This window comes from Papaver somniferum, chromosome 1, assembly GCF_003573695.1.
Source record: "Papaver somniferum cultivar HN1 chromosome 1, ASM357369v1, whole genome shotgun sequence".
Lineage (NCBI taxonomy): Eukaryota > Viridiplantae > Streptophyta > Magnoliopsida > Ranunculales > Papaveraceae > Papaver > Papaver somniferum.
In genome coordinates, this window is record NC_039358.1 from 197343281 (window position 1) to 197362695 (window position 19415).

The 19415-nt window shown below is 40.4% G+C and overlaps 1 protein-coding gene across 1 annotated transcript; it reads right to left on the reverse strand.

Moving 5' to 3' along the window:
• Positions 1-16454: 16454 nt before the first annotated feature.
• On the reverse strand, positions 16455-18363 carry LOC113334898 (F-box/kelch-repeat protein At3g06240-like). The gene is made up of 2 exons (XM_026581125.1): positions 18150-18363; positions 16455-17900 (listed from the first exon to the last, which is right to left on the reverse strand). The coding sequence occupies exon 2, from the start codon at positions 17881-17883 to the stop codon at positions 16687-16689; it is 1197 nt and encodes a 398-aa protein (XP_026436910.1). The 5' UTR covers positions 17884-17900; positions 18150-18363; the 3' UTR covers positions 16455-16686.
• Between the last annotated feature and the right edge of the window lie 1052 nt (positions 18364-19415).

A 19415-nucleotide genomic window follows, 5' to 3' on the forward strand; every position in this document is an offset into this window, starting at 1 on the left:
TCAATTTACTCTCACCAACCTTCAACTAGACTATAAGAAATTATCCGCGGAATATGACCATCTTGATGAAGCGCGAGATGCGGTTGTTAATGAGTATGAAGAGGCTTCGAGGTGTGACCATTTTTATTTTTCTATGCTAACTCCGTGGTGTTGTCTTTTTCAGAGCTCGAGGGACGCCTTCGCGTCACAAATGAAAAAATTGGAAAGGCTCAATCTTCCTTAGCGCAGCAGGAAGAACAGACCAATCACTTCAAGAATTTAGCAGCAACCCGCGAGGAGGCCGTTGGTGCTGCTTCTAGAGAAGTGAATCGGCTATCTTCGTTATTATCCCAAGCCCAACAGTGGACAACAGTTATTAAGCACAAGGCTCGTTGTCAATTGGCTGAGGAGACGAACAAGATGCTGGAGAGGATAAAACTTGGCCTAAGGAACGAACATGGTCTCGTGAAGAACTATCCTCGTCGTCCCGTTCCTTCTGCCTTGCCCAGCTCCTCGGGCCCCTCTTCTGGTGGGAGCGTCCCATCAAGTCTTCGGAATAATCCTGCCGATGGGGCCGCCACTAGGTAGAGAGCGCGTTTGTAGGTCCGCGGCATCATTATATACTTTTTGTAATCATGTAACAAGGATATTTTTTGCTGAATCCTGTAAAAGGAATATTTTTTGATTGTGTATCCTTGATTTGGCCTTTCACTTCTTGTAATCATCCTTTATGAAATGAATCCTCTTCTTGATATACCTGCAATGTTGTTTTTTTTATTTTAAGCATTTGTGAAAAACAAAACAAAAGTTTTTAAGTGTTTGGTGCGATACTGAAGGAAGGTACCTTCGTGATCGTCTTGAGACCTGTCACCCCGCTGGCGAATCCTGGGCCAGAGGATTCCCAGACGGTGGGGGCCGGGGCAACGTTCTAGGATATGGGATTAAAATATTTACACACCCATTCCGTCGACCCGTTGCCTTAAGATTGGTTGGGTATCTCTTTCTGCTGGGTGCCTTCCCCCTGGTCCTACACTTATGGACACTGATGGGGGAGCCCTGAGAGATTGTAGATTAACTACTTTCCCCAATATTGTAGGTAGATTCCACTGACTTGATAATTTGAAAGCTTGTTTGATTGATAAGTTGAGGTCTGCAATTCCTCTTCCAGAGATAGAAACATGTGGAGCGGTCAGGCTCCCTTCTTCTTCTGGTACACTCCAAGCAGATTCAAATCTGCGTTGCTTCTATGGGAAGTATGGTTTGAGCCATTTAGCATTCCAAGGATGCCGGAGGACCTCCTTTTAGATTACGAAGGTAGTAGGAACCGTTACCCGCAATGTCGTATAAAAGGTCCTCCCCATGTAGGTGCTAACTTTCCCCATTTCTTTTCTTGCTGATACCGTGGGATTGTTCTCAACACATACTGTCCCTCTACAAAATTCCGTAGCTTTACCTTTTTGTTGTACTCCCTTGCTAGTCTTCGTTGATAATTTTCCATCTTTTGCAATGCTACTTCCCTTCTTCCTTCCAAGTCGTCCAACCTTTCTAACATCATATCTGTTGTGAGGTTTTTCTCCCAAGCTTCGGTCTTCGTGGTTGGCATGAGGATTTCCGTAGGTATGACTGCTTCAGCTCCATAAGTTAGAAGAAACGGGGATTCCCCGGTGGCGGATCTTCGTGTTGTCCTGTATGCCCATAACACATTGTGCAGTTGTTCGCACCATCTTCCCTTATGCTCGTCTAATTGTTTTTTGAGTATAAGGGCGAGGGTCTTGTTGGTAGCTTCCGCTTGTCCGTTGCTTTGAGGGTATATGGGGGTGGACTTGTTCTTTCTTATTTTGAAAGTATCGAAGAGCATGTCTATATTTTTCCCTGTAATTGCTTGCCGTTATCAGATACAATTTCAGCAGGTATACCAAATCTGCAAATGATGTTCTGGAATATGAAAGTGAACACATCCGCGTCTCTGATCCTGGCCAAGGCCTTAGCCTCCACCCATTTACTGAAGTAGTCCGTGGCTACTATCAAAAATCGTCTCTTCCCTGATCCTTCGATGAAAGGCCCGACGATGTCTACGCCCCATTTTGCAAATGGCCACGGGCTATCGACGGAGTTTAACATTGTTGCCGGCGCGTGGATCTTTTTTGCGAAGCGCTGACATTCTTCACATCGTCGGGACATCCTCGCGGCATCTGTTATTGTCGGCCAGTAATATCCTTGCGTTTTTGCTTTGTCAGCTAGTGATCTCATGCCGCTATGATTCCCGCGTCACCATAATGGATATCATTTAGAATTCGATGCCCCTCTTTCCGGGACAAGCAGCGTAGTAATGGTCCAAGGAAGGATTTCCTATACAGGACCCCTCCCGAAGATCATATCTTCCCACTTTGGAGAGTATCTTCCTAGCTTGTTTCTGATCCGCAGGTAAGCTTCCTTTTTCGAGAAAGGCATGTATTGTCACCCTCCAGTCATCTTCGTTGCTGAAGTCTTCGTCTTGATTTGCTCTTGACAGGATCCTCTTCGTCAAAGTCATTATGGATGTCTTCTCCTACCTGGTCTTCGATATTTTCTTCCACGTATCTTGATTGGTAGCGAAGGAGAATTGAGATGCAATCGAAGGCTCGTATACCCTTGCTATTTTAATAGCTTCGGCATTTTTATCCCTCAGCATGGATGATATATATGCTAGGGCATCCGCGTGCCTGAGGTCCCTTCTGCATAAGTGCCGGAACTTAATGTTCGGGATTTGTGATGCCAATGTTTGGACCAAGGCCATGTAAGCTGAAAGGGTGTCATCGTACACATTATACTCGAGCCCTATTTGCCGTATGACAAGCTGCGAATCACTTGTCAGCCTTACATCGGTTACCCCCATCTCTATTATTATACGTAGGGCATGTACGACAGCTTCGTATTCAACAATGTTGTTGGTATGCTCTTTGAATTCCAATCTAAGTGCCTGTATAATCCTTTCTCCAGTTGGGGTGATAATGACAATACCTATTCCTGCTCCTTCCTTATTTTTAGATCCGTCGACAAAGACTTCCCATTGTCTTGACTCGCAGGTTCGAGGATATCCATTGGATCCTTGATTTCTTCCTCGGCTTCTGGTATTCCCTTAATCTCTTCGTCGTTGTCAAGGGGGAGGTCTGCTAAGAAATCTGCCAGAACTTGGGACTTCTGAGAATGTTGAATTTCATGAATGATGTTGAATTGGTCCAGATGGGTGTTCCATTTGGCTATTCGGCCCACTTTTCCCGTGCTTTTGAGGACTGCTTCCAATGGTGCTTTGCATGGTACCCTGACGAGGTGAGTTAGGAAGTAGGTTCTCAGTTTTTGGGTAGCCCATACCAGTGCGAGGATGAGTTGTTCAATCTTAGTATAATTTCTTTCCGCAGAATTGAGTGTCTTGCTGACGTAATAGATAGGCTGTTCTACCTTTGTATTGGTTTTGACTAATACCGCGCTGACTGCGTCCTCCGTTGCTGCTATGTACAGTGCCAAAACTCATCAGGGTCTGGCTTCTGCAGGATCGGGATTGAGCTAGATGTTCTTTGATTTTTTGGAATGCTTCCTCGCATTCAGCGGTCCATTCGAACCTGCTCCCTTTTTTGAGAATATTGAAGAAATGTTTGCATTTGTCCGAAGACCGTGCAATAAATCTGCCCAACGCTGCTATAGACCCATTGAGCTTCTGCACTTCCTTAGATTCTTTGGGGACGGCATCTCTACTATGGCTTGAATCTTGCTGGGTCTACCTCGATGCCCCTTTTGTACCAGATACCCGAGGAACTTCCCCGAGGTGACACCGAAAGTACATTTCTCCGGATTCACTTTCATGTGATGCTGTCTCATTGCTTCGAAGATATTCCTCAGGTCCTGGTGGTGATTTTTACGCAGCTTGCTTTTGACGAGCATGTCGTCCACGTAGACTTCTAGGGTTCCTCCAATCCATGGCTTGAAGATAGCATCGACCATCCTTTGGTATGTTGCCCCTGCGTTTCGAGTCCGAGAAAGGCATTCTGGTATAGCAATAAAGGCCATGTGGGGTATAGAACGCTGTGTGTGGCTGATCTTCTTCTGCCAGGGCTACTTGGTTGTAACCAGAATGTCCATCCATGAATGATAGTTCTTCGTATCCTTCTACTGCTTCAACCAGCTGTCTATGCTCGGTAGGGGATAGCTGTCCTTTGGACATGCCTTGTTGAGATTAGTAAAGTCGATGCATATTCTAACCCCTCCATTTTTCTTAGGAACAATGACCATGTTGGAGATCCAGGTAGGGTACTTGACTTCCTTGATAAATCCTGCGTCTAGTAGCTTCCGAAGTTCTGTTTCTACTGCCTCATGATATTCTGGAGCCACTTTTCGTATTTTCTGCCTGAACGGGGGCGTGCCCGGTTTGATGCGTAGTTCATGTTGGATTACTTTTGGGTCAATCCCCGGCATATCTCCTAACTTCCAGGCGAACACATCCGCATATTCCTTAAGTAATTTGGTTAAGGAATGTTCTCTTCCTTCGTCCATGATGGTCCCGATTTTGATCATCTTCGGGTCTTCTTCCGTTCCTATGTTGATTTCCTTTACGGGTTCTACTGGTGTGAACACAGGCTTCGGGTTTCCGAGGACTGGGACGCTCTTTAATTGCTATTTAGCGTGTTTCTGTTCTTCGCTGGTTGTTGAGGTACTTGTTTCCGTGCTTGGACATTACCATCTTTCGTCAAGCCTTTTCCTGTAGTTTCCTTAAGGAACAGGTCTACGGCCTTCTCTTTCGCGGTTTCTTGATTTTTACTCTTCGGATTTTTCGCTGCTCTTCTTGCTCATTGTTGATATGATCCTGAGTGGCCTGGCACTCTCGCGTAGTGATCGATCTCCCTTGATCTCCATTATTCCCTCAGGTGTTGGAAATCTGAGATATTGGTGGTATGTTGCCGCAACTCCTTTGAGCTTATGTACCCATTTCGTCCAATAATAGCGTTGTAGGGGGAAGGGGTGTCCACCACACTGAATCGGGTTCCAGTTTCATGGGCCCTGCGTTAACCTGTAACACGATGTCTCCCAAGGGCTTCGTGGCTGCTCCATTGAATCCGTAGATGGTGTGATAAGAGGTCATAACTGTTCATCATGGAGCTTCATCCGTTTGAATGCATCATAGAATAGGACGTTTACAGAGCTTCCCCCGTCTATGAGGATCTTTTTGAGGTTACATCCAGCTACTGGTAATGTTAGGACCAAGGGATCGTTATGGTCTTCCATATCTTCTTCGATATCCTCGGCATCGAAGATGATAGGAGATTCCATCCATTCTTCGTGTTCGTCCACCGCTATCCCATCGACCTTATATAACTCGCAGCGGTCTTCGAATTGCTTCCGTAACCTTTTTCCAATCTGCGCTGTGAGTGAGGGTCCTGTGGCTTCGGAACACGAGATGGTGTTGATTGTTCGGTTTCTTCCGGAAGTTGGACTGGTTTGGTTCGTTTGGATCTGTCCTCGGTAACATCCTTTCGTATGTAATGTTTGAGCTCTCCCGCATCAATTAATTTTTGGATCATTATTTTAAGGTTCTTGCATTTTTCGGTCTGGTGTCCGTTGAAACAGTGATTCACAGTAATCTTTAGACTTCTCGGATCTCGGGGGCTGCTTTCCCTTAGACCATGGCCACTCTAAGTTTTCCCTCCCTTTGATCTCTCGTAGGATACGAGCATAGCTAGCGTTGAGTTTCGTGTAAACTTGATCTTCGAATTTTCGGTCGCCTGTTCTTCGTTCATCCCTCCGTTCCTTCCTATCTTCGTGAGGTCTCTCATCTGAGCAACCTTTTGGCCCCATTGGTTTGTTCCGCTGAATTGTGCGGTGAGACCTCTGCGGATATGCCCTCGGGTTTTCCCGTTGAATTTCTTCAAGTCGAGCGTGCTTTTCGATAATTATTCGAGATCTCCCTCTGTCTTGGGCACGCTCCCATGAATTTCAACAAATAGGGGACTCATTCGGTCTAAGCCCCATTTGTAGCAGTTGATGCTTACCACTGGGTCCACGCTCCCTATGGCTTGGCAGATCTTTGCCATCTGTTGTGTACTCCCTCGTGGTTTCCTTGTAGCCAATTGCTAGTGAAAAGAGCTTATCCATCCCGGTGTTTACAGTCTTGTTGTACATGTATGTTCTTAAGAATTTCTCTGCGAGTTGGTCGTATGAGTGGATGGAGTTTGGTGGCAGATTATCAAACCATGATAACGCCGATCCCTTCAGCTTGACGGGAAGTATCTACAGAGTACGGCGTCGTTCTGACCCCATCTAGCTAAGACACGGTTGTAGTACCGAATATGTGCAGCAGGGTCGCTGGATCCATCATAGCATTCGAACGTGGGACAGGGCATTTCAGTGGAATAGGGGTGTTGGCCAAGCGAGTTAAGGGCGTGGAGTTAGCTTCTCTCATGACCTCTTCTAACCTTCCCCCGCCTTGTTTATTTTTTAATTGCCTGATCTCGGCCATCATCTCATCTCGTAGTTCCTCCATTGCGCGTTGGTGCTCTAAATTCTTCGCTCATTACCGTCTGACTCTCCATCGTCATAATCCGGGTCGGATACGCTACGTCTCCTTGTCGCGTCTTCATTAGCCGCTATGACGACTCTACAGTTCGGTTTGGCTCTGGTGCTTTGGAGCTTGCTTCATCAAGTTGTTGGCTGGTCTTCGTGCTTAGAGCAATCCGCTCCTTTAAATCTTGATTTTCTCTGGCCAACAGAGCTACAGCTTCTGCGTAAACCTGCTGGCTCTTCCTCAGTTCCTCAAGCTCAGCCATTAGTCGGTGTGATTGGTTGGACCCCTGATTGGGAGTCCCAGCGCGTGCGCTACAGCCATGGTGCCGCCCTCCTCCATGGTCTGTACTAAAGGTGGCAGGGGTTCAGCTTCGGTTGCTGGTGTTTCCAAATTGGGGTGAGCGCCCCTCTGCGGTGCAGAGCCGCCGGTATGGTTTGATTCTGATTATTTGTTAGTGGCATTCCAAAGTTAGAAGGTGCGCGGGTTGGAATGTTCTGGATTCATCCACCCTTTCTCTTGGTTGATTAAGTTGACTCATGGCGAAGGTATTGCTAGCCTCTGCAGCCTTCGGGACTACCGCAGCCTCCCCGTACTTTGTCGTTGCTGCTCTCAGAGCCGCCGCTGCAACTGAATTAGCGTTCATAGGTGAAGTGATTTCCGCAGTATCTTGCCTTCGATTGGTCATTTTAGCTTTATCTCCTTTCTGCTTGCTTCGGGTGATGACCGGGGTTGTCCTGGGTGTTTCTTTTGACAAAGCTTTGGATTTTCCTGCTTCCTGCGTCTTTTCCATCACGTGCCTTTTTGTTGATAATGAAATCTCGCCGAAACTTGCCTTCTTTACTCACAATGCGTTCTTTCTGCATAAGTTATTTCAAACAACAAAAACGGGAATATTCGCGTGAAGCGGGTTAGTTGGCGAAATACAATCTTCCAAGAGAGAATTAATACACGCAAGTTATAATATACGGGTTAAAGTTTTATTAAAGGAGATCCTTAGTATAAAACCTACGAAAATTCTAAATCCGAGGGATTAGAACAATAACTCTTATCGAAGATAAAAGGTGGGTTTTTGAACATGATACCGTTAACGAATGATCTATACGGTCCGAGCTGATAAATCAGAGCAATCATATGCCAATTTAAAATGAAATCACAGGACAAGATAAATCTTTTACCGGGACGAAGTCCCTGTTTCTAGCGCCAAATTGTGGGCACACAAACCTTCGAGGGGGTCCGAACGCTCACAATCAATCATTATCATCTAAAGAGATTGTGACGATGATATCCTGGTGTTGATTCATTGGCTCAAAACCTTCGGGTTTATCATGGCCTCATCTAACAACTCCATGCGAGGCGTTTGCGCATGGGATATAAGTATTAAGGAAAACAAAACGTATAAGTAAACATCCATGGAGCTAAATAAATGTAAAGTGCTGAAATATAAATAAGACCAAGGTTTACGTGGTTCAGCACTAAGGCCTACATCCACGGGGTTTGTTGTTTTACTATGTTCTTCACGGTTACATGAATAGTCGAATGACTTTTGGGTTTACATGTTTCTCTCTTCTAAGTGATTAACTTACCCTTGCAATCTCTCTCTCTCTCTCTCCTTCTCTCCCTGATTTTTCCGATCCCCTTTCCTCTTGGTGGAGATTGGGTATTTATAAGGTTAGAACGTGGGACCCATCTCTGAAGACCGTTGGAACCTTATCTTCTTGTGTCCTTGCGTCCATCCCGCGAAGGTCTGCGTTTGCCCCTTGATCCCGCAGAAGCATCCTCGCTCGTTCCACAGGTTGGTCGACACGTACACTGCTCGGAGTGTTTAATGCGGGTAGTTGAGGGGTCTGCTCGTGTCAGACAAGTGTCTTCTGCCCCTGTCAGTCCGTGTCAGCTAACTTTCTCTCCACCGTTGATCTTAGCTTCTCTTTTTGGGATGAGATAAAGTAACTCCTCGGGGTTTATTTGGTGTTTCGTGACGCATCATGTTTTGATGTTTTGGCCTGCATGCTTTCCACGTATCTTTTTACATACACGTGTCTGATAGTGAGATATATGTGTACACACTGACAATTGGTAACTTTGAGAAGGAAAGACTAAGAAAGCAATGACAACATGTCTTTTTTTTTTTTTTTCTAGATATGTTCTGCTTGGATTATTTTTCAGTTTACGATTTATAATAAGCCACTAGGGTCCCCAAGGACCCCAACTATTGGGAGCTGGACAATGTGCAACTTAGTCCATGATTCAGTCACATTGTAATCCTTCTTCATCCACACTTCCGAATCAAAGCTACAATATGCTGCTAGTACCCAATGTACCTAATTTCCGTTCATGACGCCGTTTACAATTCAATAATCCATCGATTTTTGGGGTGACTGCTACTTCGTTGATGTTCTCACCACCGATATCTAAATAAACAATAACTCCTATCTCTAACCCAACTGGTCTCACTATCCAGTGAAAAGCTCCATGTACAAATATGATTTCAGACTTACCATGCCCATTTAAAATTTCATAAGGAAAGATGTTGGTAAGGTTTTCCATGAATTTTTAAGCCACCACAAACTAGACTTGTATCACTAGTACTACCACGATAACTGGTTGCTACCATAAGCTTGTAATCATTGGCATCACAATCATAGCAAACCCCATATGCAACACTGAATATGCTGTCTGGATTTATTTTGTGATAATCCGATGTTCCAAATTGAACTTCTGGAATTAAAATTTCTTTGAACTCTTTCGTGTATGGATTCCGAAGCCAATGCCTTTTCAGCCAATTTTCTTCAACTCTTTTATAGCTACTCATCAACACCAAACCGTTACAAGAACCCACAATATCAATCTTTAGACTTGTATCTTCGAATGGAGAATCCATCTTCACATACTCGCAGCGGTAACATTCATACATAGCACCGTTATCATCAACTTCTGTATATTACAATCTATTGAATAACACTGTTTCAATGCTGTGTTTAAGACGACTTCCCATAAAATTAGGGTTTTGGAATATGCTGTGCCAGTGTTTGCAAACGCACCTGAATCTACATATTGATTTTGCAGGTAACATCAATAGTATGTCGTCTCAACAATATCTCCGGGGAGGACCGGCATGATCCCTCTTCGTCTTTTTCTCGTGGTATTCGTCGTGTACCTCCAAAACTGTGACGGAGAAACAGATGGGAGGGAGTTGTACGATATATACATATATATAGCAAGGTCTTACATCGGGCTGGATCGAGCACACCGGCCGGATTATCCAACGGGCAAGGCCGAAAGGCATTCTCAGAAGTTACATTATTCGTTAAGTTTTACTGTAGAAAATAAACCACCTTAAAGACACTTCCAATGCCAAACATGCATGCTATAGAAAAGGGATTAACCCATGCATTATACACAATTGCTAGAGTTTCTAGTACAAGTGTTTATATACAATTGCTCACCGCATGAGCCACAGCAGAATATACATAACAAGGACTAATAGCGGTATACTCCTTTTTCTCCATGTTCCTATCACCTTCGTTCTCCCCAAATAAGTACCGCTGTTGAGTGAAACTAGGCTCTCCACGTAATGGTATACACCTCTGATATCTGAATTATCAAGATTTAGTCGTCTTGCAATTGAATGCTCCGGGCCATATAAAACTAAATCAGTGCCTGCGCTGTATATTTGACACTCACCATTCTCAGAAGACCACTTCAGGTGCACATATGTGTTCGCAATCTTGTTTTGATGTTTCGTCCAAGATTCCCAAACTCCATATTCCTGCATCACCCATGCTTTATTAAGCCCCAGATACACTACACGAAGGCACCCTCCAAACACTTTCAAAAATATATGTGAATAGTGTATTTTCTTCATTATTTCTCCTGGCAATTGTATTTCTTTGAAGCTCTCATCGCTTATATCAAAAGAAACAATAACTTGGGGAGTTTTAGCTATCCAATGAAGAGATCCATTAACAAGCACCCCCAGTAGATAATCAAATGAATAAGGTTTAGTTTGAAGGCATTTCCACGAATTCGATCTTAACGTGCAGACATAAACCAAAAAACTAGGGGTATTTCTAGCATAAACTAACTTGTAATCGTCATTCTTGTAATCATAACAAAAAATTATATTTTGGCCCGATATGTTGTTATAAGGTGAATCAGGTATCCATTTATACTGTTTAGTGGCTGGATTCCAAAGACTAAAAAAATCTTTCAACTGATGATGATGATGTTTTAAGCAGACCAAACCATTGCAAGAACCCAAAATACCAACTAGCGTTCTAGGTTCGTGATTCTTCATTATAACAGCTTTACCATAAAATTTACTCGTAGAGAACAATGAATGTTTTGTTATATTATACATTAGCATTTCATGAATCTTCCTATCATAACAAGTAAGTATGAACCTAGAGTTGTTGAATTTGAGTGTATAAATAAGATGCAACTTAACAAAATGAGGGTTGGAAATTATGGAAAACCATGTCTTAGAAACGCACTTACATGTAAATGTTGATTTTACTGGTAATCTTATAAAGATTTCAAAATATAACTCATCTGAAAGACATCTTGGTTTTGCAGCTCCTTTTTTGTAAAGAACTAGACTCTTAAACTTCGATAACGAAACTCCATACATTCTACAATTGTTTACTTTGGAGGGAGTTTCAAGGGTTTTTTTTCTCATTTTATTCAGGCTGCTAGAAAGAAAGGGGAATTATGGGAGATGAATCTATAGAGAGAGCCTTGTTAGGTTTAAAAATATAAGTGATCGAGTTTACTTCTTCTGAATAATGAGTTTTCCTTTCTCTCTTCTCTGATTCTTAATAAAACTCTTTCTTATCTCTTGAGTAGTTGATGTATTCATAATTCATTGTTTGCTTCACATGTGAAATTTTTCCATTTTGGGCAATGCTATTAAACATGGGTTTGGCATCTATCTATTCATCACATGCTGAATTCTTGCATTATTATGTATTTCAAGCAAAACAACTCTTTATTGAATGTAAAGAGTCAATTTCAAGAAAGGAAAATTGTGTTGGATATTTTCAATAACATAGAAAATAAAATGTTTTCGTTTTTGGTTTGCCGCTATGACGGGGAGTTTCCTGTGTTGAATAAACACAATGGATGTTAGTTGGAGATGAAGAGACACCTCTAAAGGATGTGATGGTTCATAAGACACAATCATTCCCAATAGACACCTTATGTGTATTTTGGAAGTGAAGAGGCATCTCCATTAGGCATGAGTTCCCTATAAGTAGTGATGATTTGTTTTCATTCAAACTATGGAAAAAACATATCTAAAACACCTTATTTCTTTTCTCTCTAAGCATCATCAGAATCTAAATATCGTGTGTTCTTGGTTGGGTCAATGAAAGTACAACTCTTGAATCCAGTTACGTTGTTAGGGCTTCATTGTATCCTGAAAGCAATATTTCACTGACCGGTTGTACTCGCCAATTATTTGGGAATGGTCAAAATAATTGCTGAAAAGAATCGCAAGGCCTCGAAGCTCCAGTGGTACAACATTCTTTTCGTTCTTTGTTTTCTTCATCTCTGTTTTTAGCCCAAATTTCCAACAGCTTTCAGCAATTATTGTTCGTCTACGGAGGGTGAAAATTTAGATGATTCAACATGGTTGAATTGTGAGAATGTTTTATGGCGGATCATGAATCGAAAACTCTGTTGTTTTAAGAAAGTTCATGGTCGTACTTTTCAGGGCGAAAGGGTGTTCTTTCGGAGTATTGGGCTTAATAATACTATATCAGAAGTTGTGCTTTTAATTAGCCTAGACTGTTTCCTTTCCGCAACGAAGAAAAGAGGAAGAAAACGAAACTGAAGAATCTACCAGTGTGAATCCTCTCTGTCGATTGGGAGATTGTTTTGTGTTCCGGGTTTGAATCGACATAATTTAAAGGAGGAATTCTATCGACAACAAATGGAGAATCCGTGTTGCAAGTATGTCAAACTTAGAGCGCTTCAGAGTGCAAGGGTTTCGATCTTGAATCCATTGATGGAACCGTCCAATTCGTTCATGTAAAAGGAAAACCGCACAGATAAGTTTATCTTTCAAAATTAATTTCTTTATTTTTTGAGAAATATGTTTTAGATGTTTCATGATGCTAGATTTGGACCAGCGATACCGATTCTGAGAATTAAATACATGTATACTTATGTTGTTCATGTGAATTTTCTTCGTTCACCCATGCCATGAGTTAAGTATAGTGTATGCGTATATTGATACATACTAGATGTTTTGATTCAGTATACATCCCGGTTCAAAATTGTGAATTGATTATTCATAATCTAATCATCATGTTATCTTCCTTGTGATTGCATGATTGGGAAACAGTTATGTCGTTCTGCTTTTGCCGTTTTGTGTGTGAATTAATCATTTGTAGTCAGGCTAGTACATAATTATTAAATGAATAAATTAGTACTGTGTATGTGTATGGATTAAGATCACCACTTACAAAGGTATGACACATTAAATGGCAGCAGTTAACATCAGTGTGTTCTTCAATACATTGATAAGAAAATAGAATGAAAACGGTTACTTCCTCTCTGTTTGATGATTTTGTCTATCCGATCCGATTCCAACTAAGAGACATAACTCTTGTCAAGAAATGTCATTTCAATTACAAAGAGAATTTTATTTTTCTCTCCCTGAATCAAGTAGGATTCAAATGTGTGATTTCATCATGCGTGGATGATCAGAAACTTTCTGTCACCAAAGTTTGATCCATGGATCCGGTGAGGGTGAGGTAAAGCCTGATCAGAAGATCATTAAGTGGCTTAGGATGAGAGTGTGCAGTTTTTTCCAAACTTGGCACCAGCCTGATTTAGTTGGATTAACTTCTACGTGGTCAATTAAATCATGCTAAGATAAGCCTTGCGTTTCTAGCAACAAAATTCTGAATGGAAGTTCATGAATGACTTGGCGGCATTCGTTTGGCTGGAAATTATTAACTTACTTTGGCATGTTAATAAAATTACATGTTGCAGGGAGCACTCAGAATTTAAAGGCTATGAAACTCCCATTCACTGAAACAGTGGAGAGTTACATCTGTAACTAAACCGTTTAGTCCAATCTACACTATTGTGAGGAATTCACATTTGAACAATTATGGTTCGTGGATTTTAAAATAGTGGGTGGACTAAGTTTGTGCCGAAGTTTGGGTAGGAATCGGTACGTAGAGATTTATGACAATTAACATTGGTCATGAAATGTGTGTATCAGGGGTTCCATTCTTCTTTATGTGCAGAAACTTCTTTACTAAGAATGCCATAAAATGGAAGGGATGATTAATATAACAATGTCATATAAATTCACCTAGTGTGGGGAATCCGTCGATAATTGTTGAGTACATTGGAAGGTTTGCAAAAAGGTAGCCAAGTCCATGAGACAGGGATTTGAAGAATTCCATTTACAAATTGTCGGTATACATGTTTGATACAAATCAGACAAGTAATATGCAAATCTTTAAGCACTCTTGTTTCATGACATTTAGATGCATTTTGTCATTTAAGAATTTTCGTAAAATGGTGGGAATTTATATGACAATGTCATAAATTTTCACTTGTTGGGTTATTTTAAAACCAAAATTGTCATAATTGTCAGAGACAACAACCGTAAGGCATGAACATAATTCTTGCAATAAGAATTATAGGTTCCAAAATTTGGAAGATGGGATGTCTTAAATGATATCAAGGGAAAAGTGGAATACCCGTGAATATGTAATAATGTATTGGAAAATTGGGTGGCCAACCAAATATCCAACGATGAGTTGTTACGATATTACCGATGCATAAATTATGAACATTTACATTACCTAATGTAAAATGTTAAATAGACATTGTCTATGTATTTGGGTATAAATTTGTAGAAGATTGGGCATGAGTAGAGAAGCGCTACTCATCGTAATAATGTACTTATTGAAATAGCAAGTAAGTTGCCTCCAAATTTTCTATGCCTATGGTGTATGCAAGTCTTAATGATTTTTTATGAGTTAACCGTAAATGTTAATTAGGATCACTAGAAAAGTTACAATTATTTTGTAAAATCAAAGAGGAACATTTTTTCAGAATTGATTGCATGAGTAGATGCAATTAATGAGGAGGAATGGCTTGGAAACAAACTTGAAGAGATCCCATTTTTGGAAGAAGCCATCTCAAGCGGTCTTGATTAATTGTGAATCAGGCTATGATCTATAACGTATCTAACAAAGACTTATAATGAAAAGTCAAGACATACAAGTCTTGTACATTGAACGGTAAGTCAATTACTCAAGAAAGAAGTAATTGCAGTTGACCATTGAAACGGAGAAAACTTGGCAGACTTATCATGAAGAGTCTCCCAAAGGAATTGTTTTCAATGAAGTATACAGAAATGGGACTAAGGTCTGTGAATAAAAGTTCGATCACCCATAGCAGAAACCCAACCTATGTTTTGAAAAAGATAAACAATGTTCAATGTGGTACCAAGTTATGGAAGTGATTATGGTGCACTAAGTATAAAACTTTTCATTTCTGTTTAGTGCAGGTTCTGCAAGAAAATATGATGGATGAAAATCCTTAATAAGTCTAACTTTTTATCACAAGGTGTCTCGCAGAAACACTTTCGAGACTTACCTATATGAGTATGGAAATCAGGTCGTTTCCTAAGAGAAGAAGACCGTTCTCTAAAGCAGACTCATGAATCCAGGATAAGCACAGGGCCATTAATGTGCTGAGCTACAGAACACACAATCTATGAAATCAGTATGTGTGGAGATTCCGGTTTTATCACATGAGGTACTTGGTTCAAGACTGGTTTCACCACTGAACCCGATAAGGTTTTGAATTTCTTACACTAAGTGAAGGTTCAAATCCAAAAGATACCTATCATTTATGTATTGATTTCAACGATGATGCTTATTTCCCAAATGAGCTTGAACTACGTTGGCAGTCACTTGAGTGATGCAGCCACTCCGATTTTGTAAGTTTTACTTTATTTTTTGTTTTGGTTTTTGAAAATAGGGGGAGATTGTTGGAATCCAAAGTATGTTCATGCCTTGGAAATGACTTGTTTAATTTGAGGCAAGTTTGGTAAAGGAAGCTTGGGAATGTATTCTCTCCGGTACTAGCTGCAACAAGGATCTGTATTTATCTCTTGAGTTTGAGTTTGAGGAGAGATTCCATCTTCGTATTTGAGTTTGAAGATAAAAACATTGCAATGGAACAAGGCTCTGTATTTATCAATGGAACAAGGCTCTGTATTTACCTTTAATGGATTATTCTTGATTCTCCTCCAGCAATTATTCGTTGAAGAGTCTATCCAAGAGATGAAGACATTTCCAATTTGGTTGAATGTAAGAAATATTCCAATTCACGATATTGAACTACAGATGTAGGCCAACAAAGAGAGAAAAAGAAAAAGAAAACTTCAGCAACAACAATTGCTGGAGTCTACAGTACAAGTTAGAGCCGGTAAACTGAACAAACCCAAGTCCATAACACACACACTTAACAAACAAACAATAAAAGCAAAAACAAAAAACAAATTTTGTTACTTGCGTACGCATAATGAACAAAATTGACAGATAGTTAGAGGAAAACAAATAATTCGACGTGGCTGAGGTCTAGTGCCCAAGTGCTATCCAGTGAAATCTGGTCCTAATAATGTAGGTTTCTCCATGACTTGGTAATCTTTAAATGGCAAACCAGTTAGCTGCTCCCTGCTGGACGTCAGGTCTACTTGCCTCAAATCCGCATACAGATTGGGTATTACTAGGGGCGGACACTCTCTACTTATTACTGCAGAAAGCGCGACAAGAAACAAACATTTTCCTAGCTCATAACGTATTCAACATATGGCATCATGCGCAATTGGTTTAATGAGTCCTAGGAATTAGAAGAATACAATAGAAACTACAAAAGAATTCACAACAAGAGAAATTATGCATAAAAACTTCAGTTTTTCTACTGTCAAACATCTGAAATTCATTGTTAAAAACTACGCAGTTCTGACTGAGACCCGCCGATCAGCCATGAGTCTGAAACACTATAAATAGGAAATTGTTTTGTCAAACTAGATATAAAAAATTTCTATCCCAATTACAAGATAAAGCAAAAGTGCAAAACATAGAAATTACGGTAATAACCCATGGCAAGAGTAACTTTTCACCTCATATAATTACCCATTCTTATTTTAGCACTTTTCTCCATATGCCTCTTCTTCGTTTTCTTATCACTTCCTTTCTCCCCAAATAAATACCGCTGTTGAGTGAAACTAGGCTTTCGATGTAGCTATATACATCTCTACTACCAAACTTTAGTCTTCTAGCACCTGAATGCTTTGGGCCATATAAAACTAAATCAGTCCCTTCACTGTATATTAGACACTCACCATTCTCAGAAGACCACTTCAGGTGCTTATATTTATTCGCAGTCTTGTTTTGATGTTCCGTCCAAGATTCCCAAACTCCATATTCCCGCATCACCCATGCTTTATTAAACGGCAGAAGAATTACACAAAGGCATCCTTCCAACACTTTCAAGACTAAATGTGAATGGGGGTTCATTGTTTTCTCCATTAGTTCTCCTGGATGTTGCATTTCTTCGAAGGTTTCATCGCTAATATTAAAAGAAACAATAACTTTGGGGGTTTGAGATATCCAATGAACAGCTCCATTAGAAAGGATTCCATCTAAATTACCAAGAGAATATGGTTTAGTTTCAAGGGTTTTCCATGAATTCGATCTTAACGTGTAGACGTACACTAAAAAACTAGGAGTACCCCGACAGGTTCTTGCAGAAACTAACTTGTAATCGTCATTCTTGTAACCATAACAGAAATATGCTGGCCAGTGGATTGTTGTTGAGTAGGGTGAATCAGGTATCCTTTTATACTCCTTAGTGGCTGGATTCCAAAGACTAAAACAGAATTCCGTAACATTGCTATGATGCAGTAAGCAGACTAAACCATTGAAAGAACCCAAGATACTAACTAACTTTGCAGATTTAAGCGGGTGATGCTTCTCCGTAACAACAGCTTTATCATAAAATTCAGTGGTAGAGAATAATGAATGTTCAGTTATATACACTAGATCTTCATGAATCTTACTGTCATAACCACTAAGTATGAACCTAGAGTCGTCGTTGAATTTGAGTGTATAATTAAGTTGTAACTTGACAAAATCGGGATCGGAAATTATAGAAAACCATGTCTTAGTAACACACTTACATGTAAGGGTTGATTTCACCGGTAATCTTTTAAAGATTTCATGGAATAACTCATCTGGAAGACTTCTTGCTATCGGTTTTGCTTCTTCTTTGTTGTTAAGAACTAGACTCTTGAGCTTCAATAATAAAGATCCTCCTCCTCCTCCTCCTCCAAACATTCTTCAAACCTAGATTACTACAAATTGCCATAAAAACACAAATCAAGCAAAACCCTTAAAAACTAAACAATGGCATTTTTACAAACAATAAAAATGGGTTCGGAAAAAAAAAAAGTTAAACAATGGTATTCTCTTAAGCCTTTACACAAACATGTTACGTTCACAAACAAATCTTTTAATACAACAACTGAGAATTTAATTTCAAAAATCAGGGGGCTGAGCTTGGAGGGTTGAAGTGAAATCGAAATTGGAGAAAAGGTATGTACCTGATTGATCAAATTGGTATAATTTGATGGTGGTGGTGCTGGTTAGGGACCTTAGGGTGGACTTGGCATTGAATTACTTGTTGCTAGATAGATTCAGTGAGAGACGAAAAGAACAACGGGATGTAGCAGAAAAATTGGGGAACAAGATGGCTCGATTTAATTGGAAATTACTCTAACATGAAATTGGTGGTGGTGGTGGAAAAATTAAAACTTGAAAACTGGTCGAACATGAAATCTATGGTATTGCTGGTGGTGAAATATAAGCATACAGAAACTGTAAATACCCCTGGATTTTGTAATATCTATCACTTTTTCTAATAGTGTAAGCGAAATATAAGACACAGCGAAGGGTATTATTGTCAAGAAATTTTTACCGGGAAGTGTTATATGGTGGGTTTGTTTGCAGAATTCACCATTTCCAGGAATTTATAATCCCACGCGATTACAAATTCTGGGATTTATGTAAATTCCTTGTGTGTTTGGTAACTTAATAAAAATTCCTAGGATTTACAGAGTTTTCTTGTATTAATGTCTTTGTACCGTTTGACATTACCCTCAAATCTTAAAATTGCATATATATGGGATTTAGAGTTAAAAAAAAGTGGGTCCATAAATCTCTTGATAAGTTTCCCAGCAAATCTTAGGGGGAGGGGTCGGACTCCATATGGAGGATTTGCTGGAAAACTGAATCCCGTAGGAAACGTGATTCCAAGGATTCAGGCAGCCAAACATACAGAGGGAAACATAATTCTACAAAATCCCCATGACCCATAAATTCCACCTTTAAAATTCTACATCCAAACCCACCAATACATTACTTTCTACGGGGTATGTAATGTACGACTGGTCAACAACAATTAAGAAAGAGATCTATATTAGGCACGGAAAAACTTTCTCTTTCTTCTCTGAGGATCGGCGATAGATGAGTTAACTCATTTCATCGAATCGGTCTTTCTTTCTCGTGATTTCTGCAATTGCTAATGTTTTGATCTTATTTTATTCTTCAATCTGCTGCATAATTTAACTTCTGTCATCAAATTTACTCCATTAAGAGCAACCACAGTGGACGATCAAACCTATAAATATGGTCCAGCAACGAGACATAATGGGACGGAGTAAAGAGTAAAACCTCGATCAAAACCAAATTCCAGAATACATTTGGTCTGGAACCAAGACCAAAACCAAATATAGTCGAGTGAACGAATAATATACGTTTGTCAGTATGCGAAGTTATAAAATACGCTTCACATGAAGCGGATGTATAGT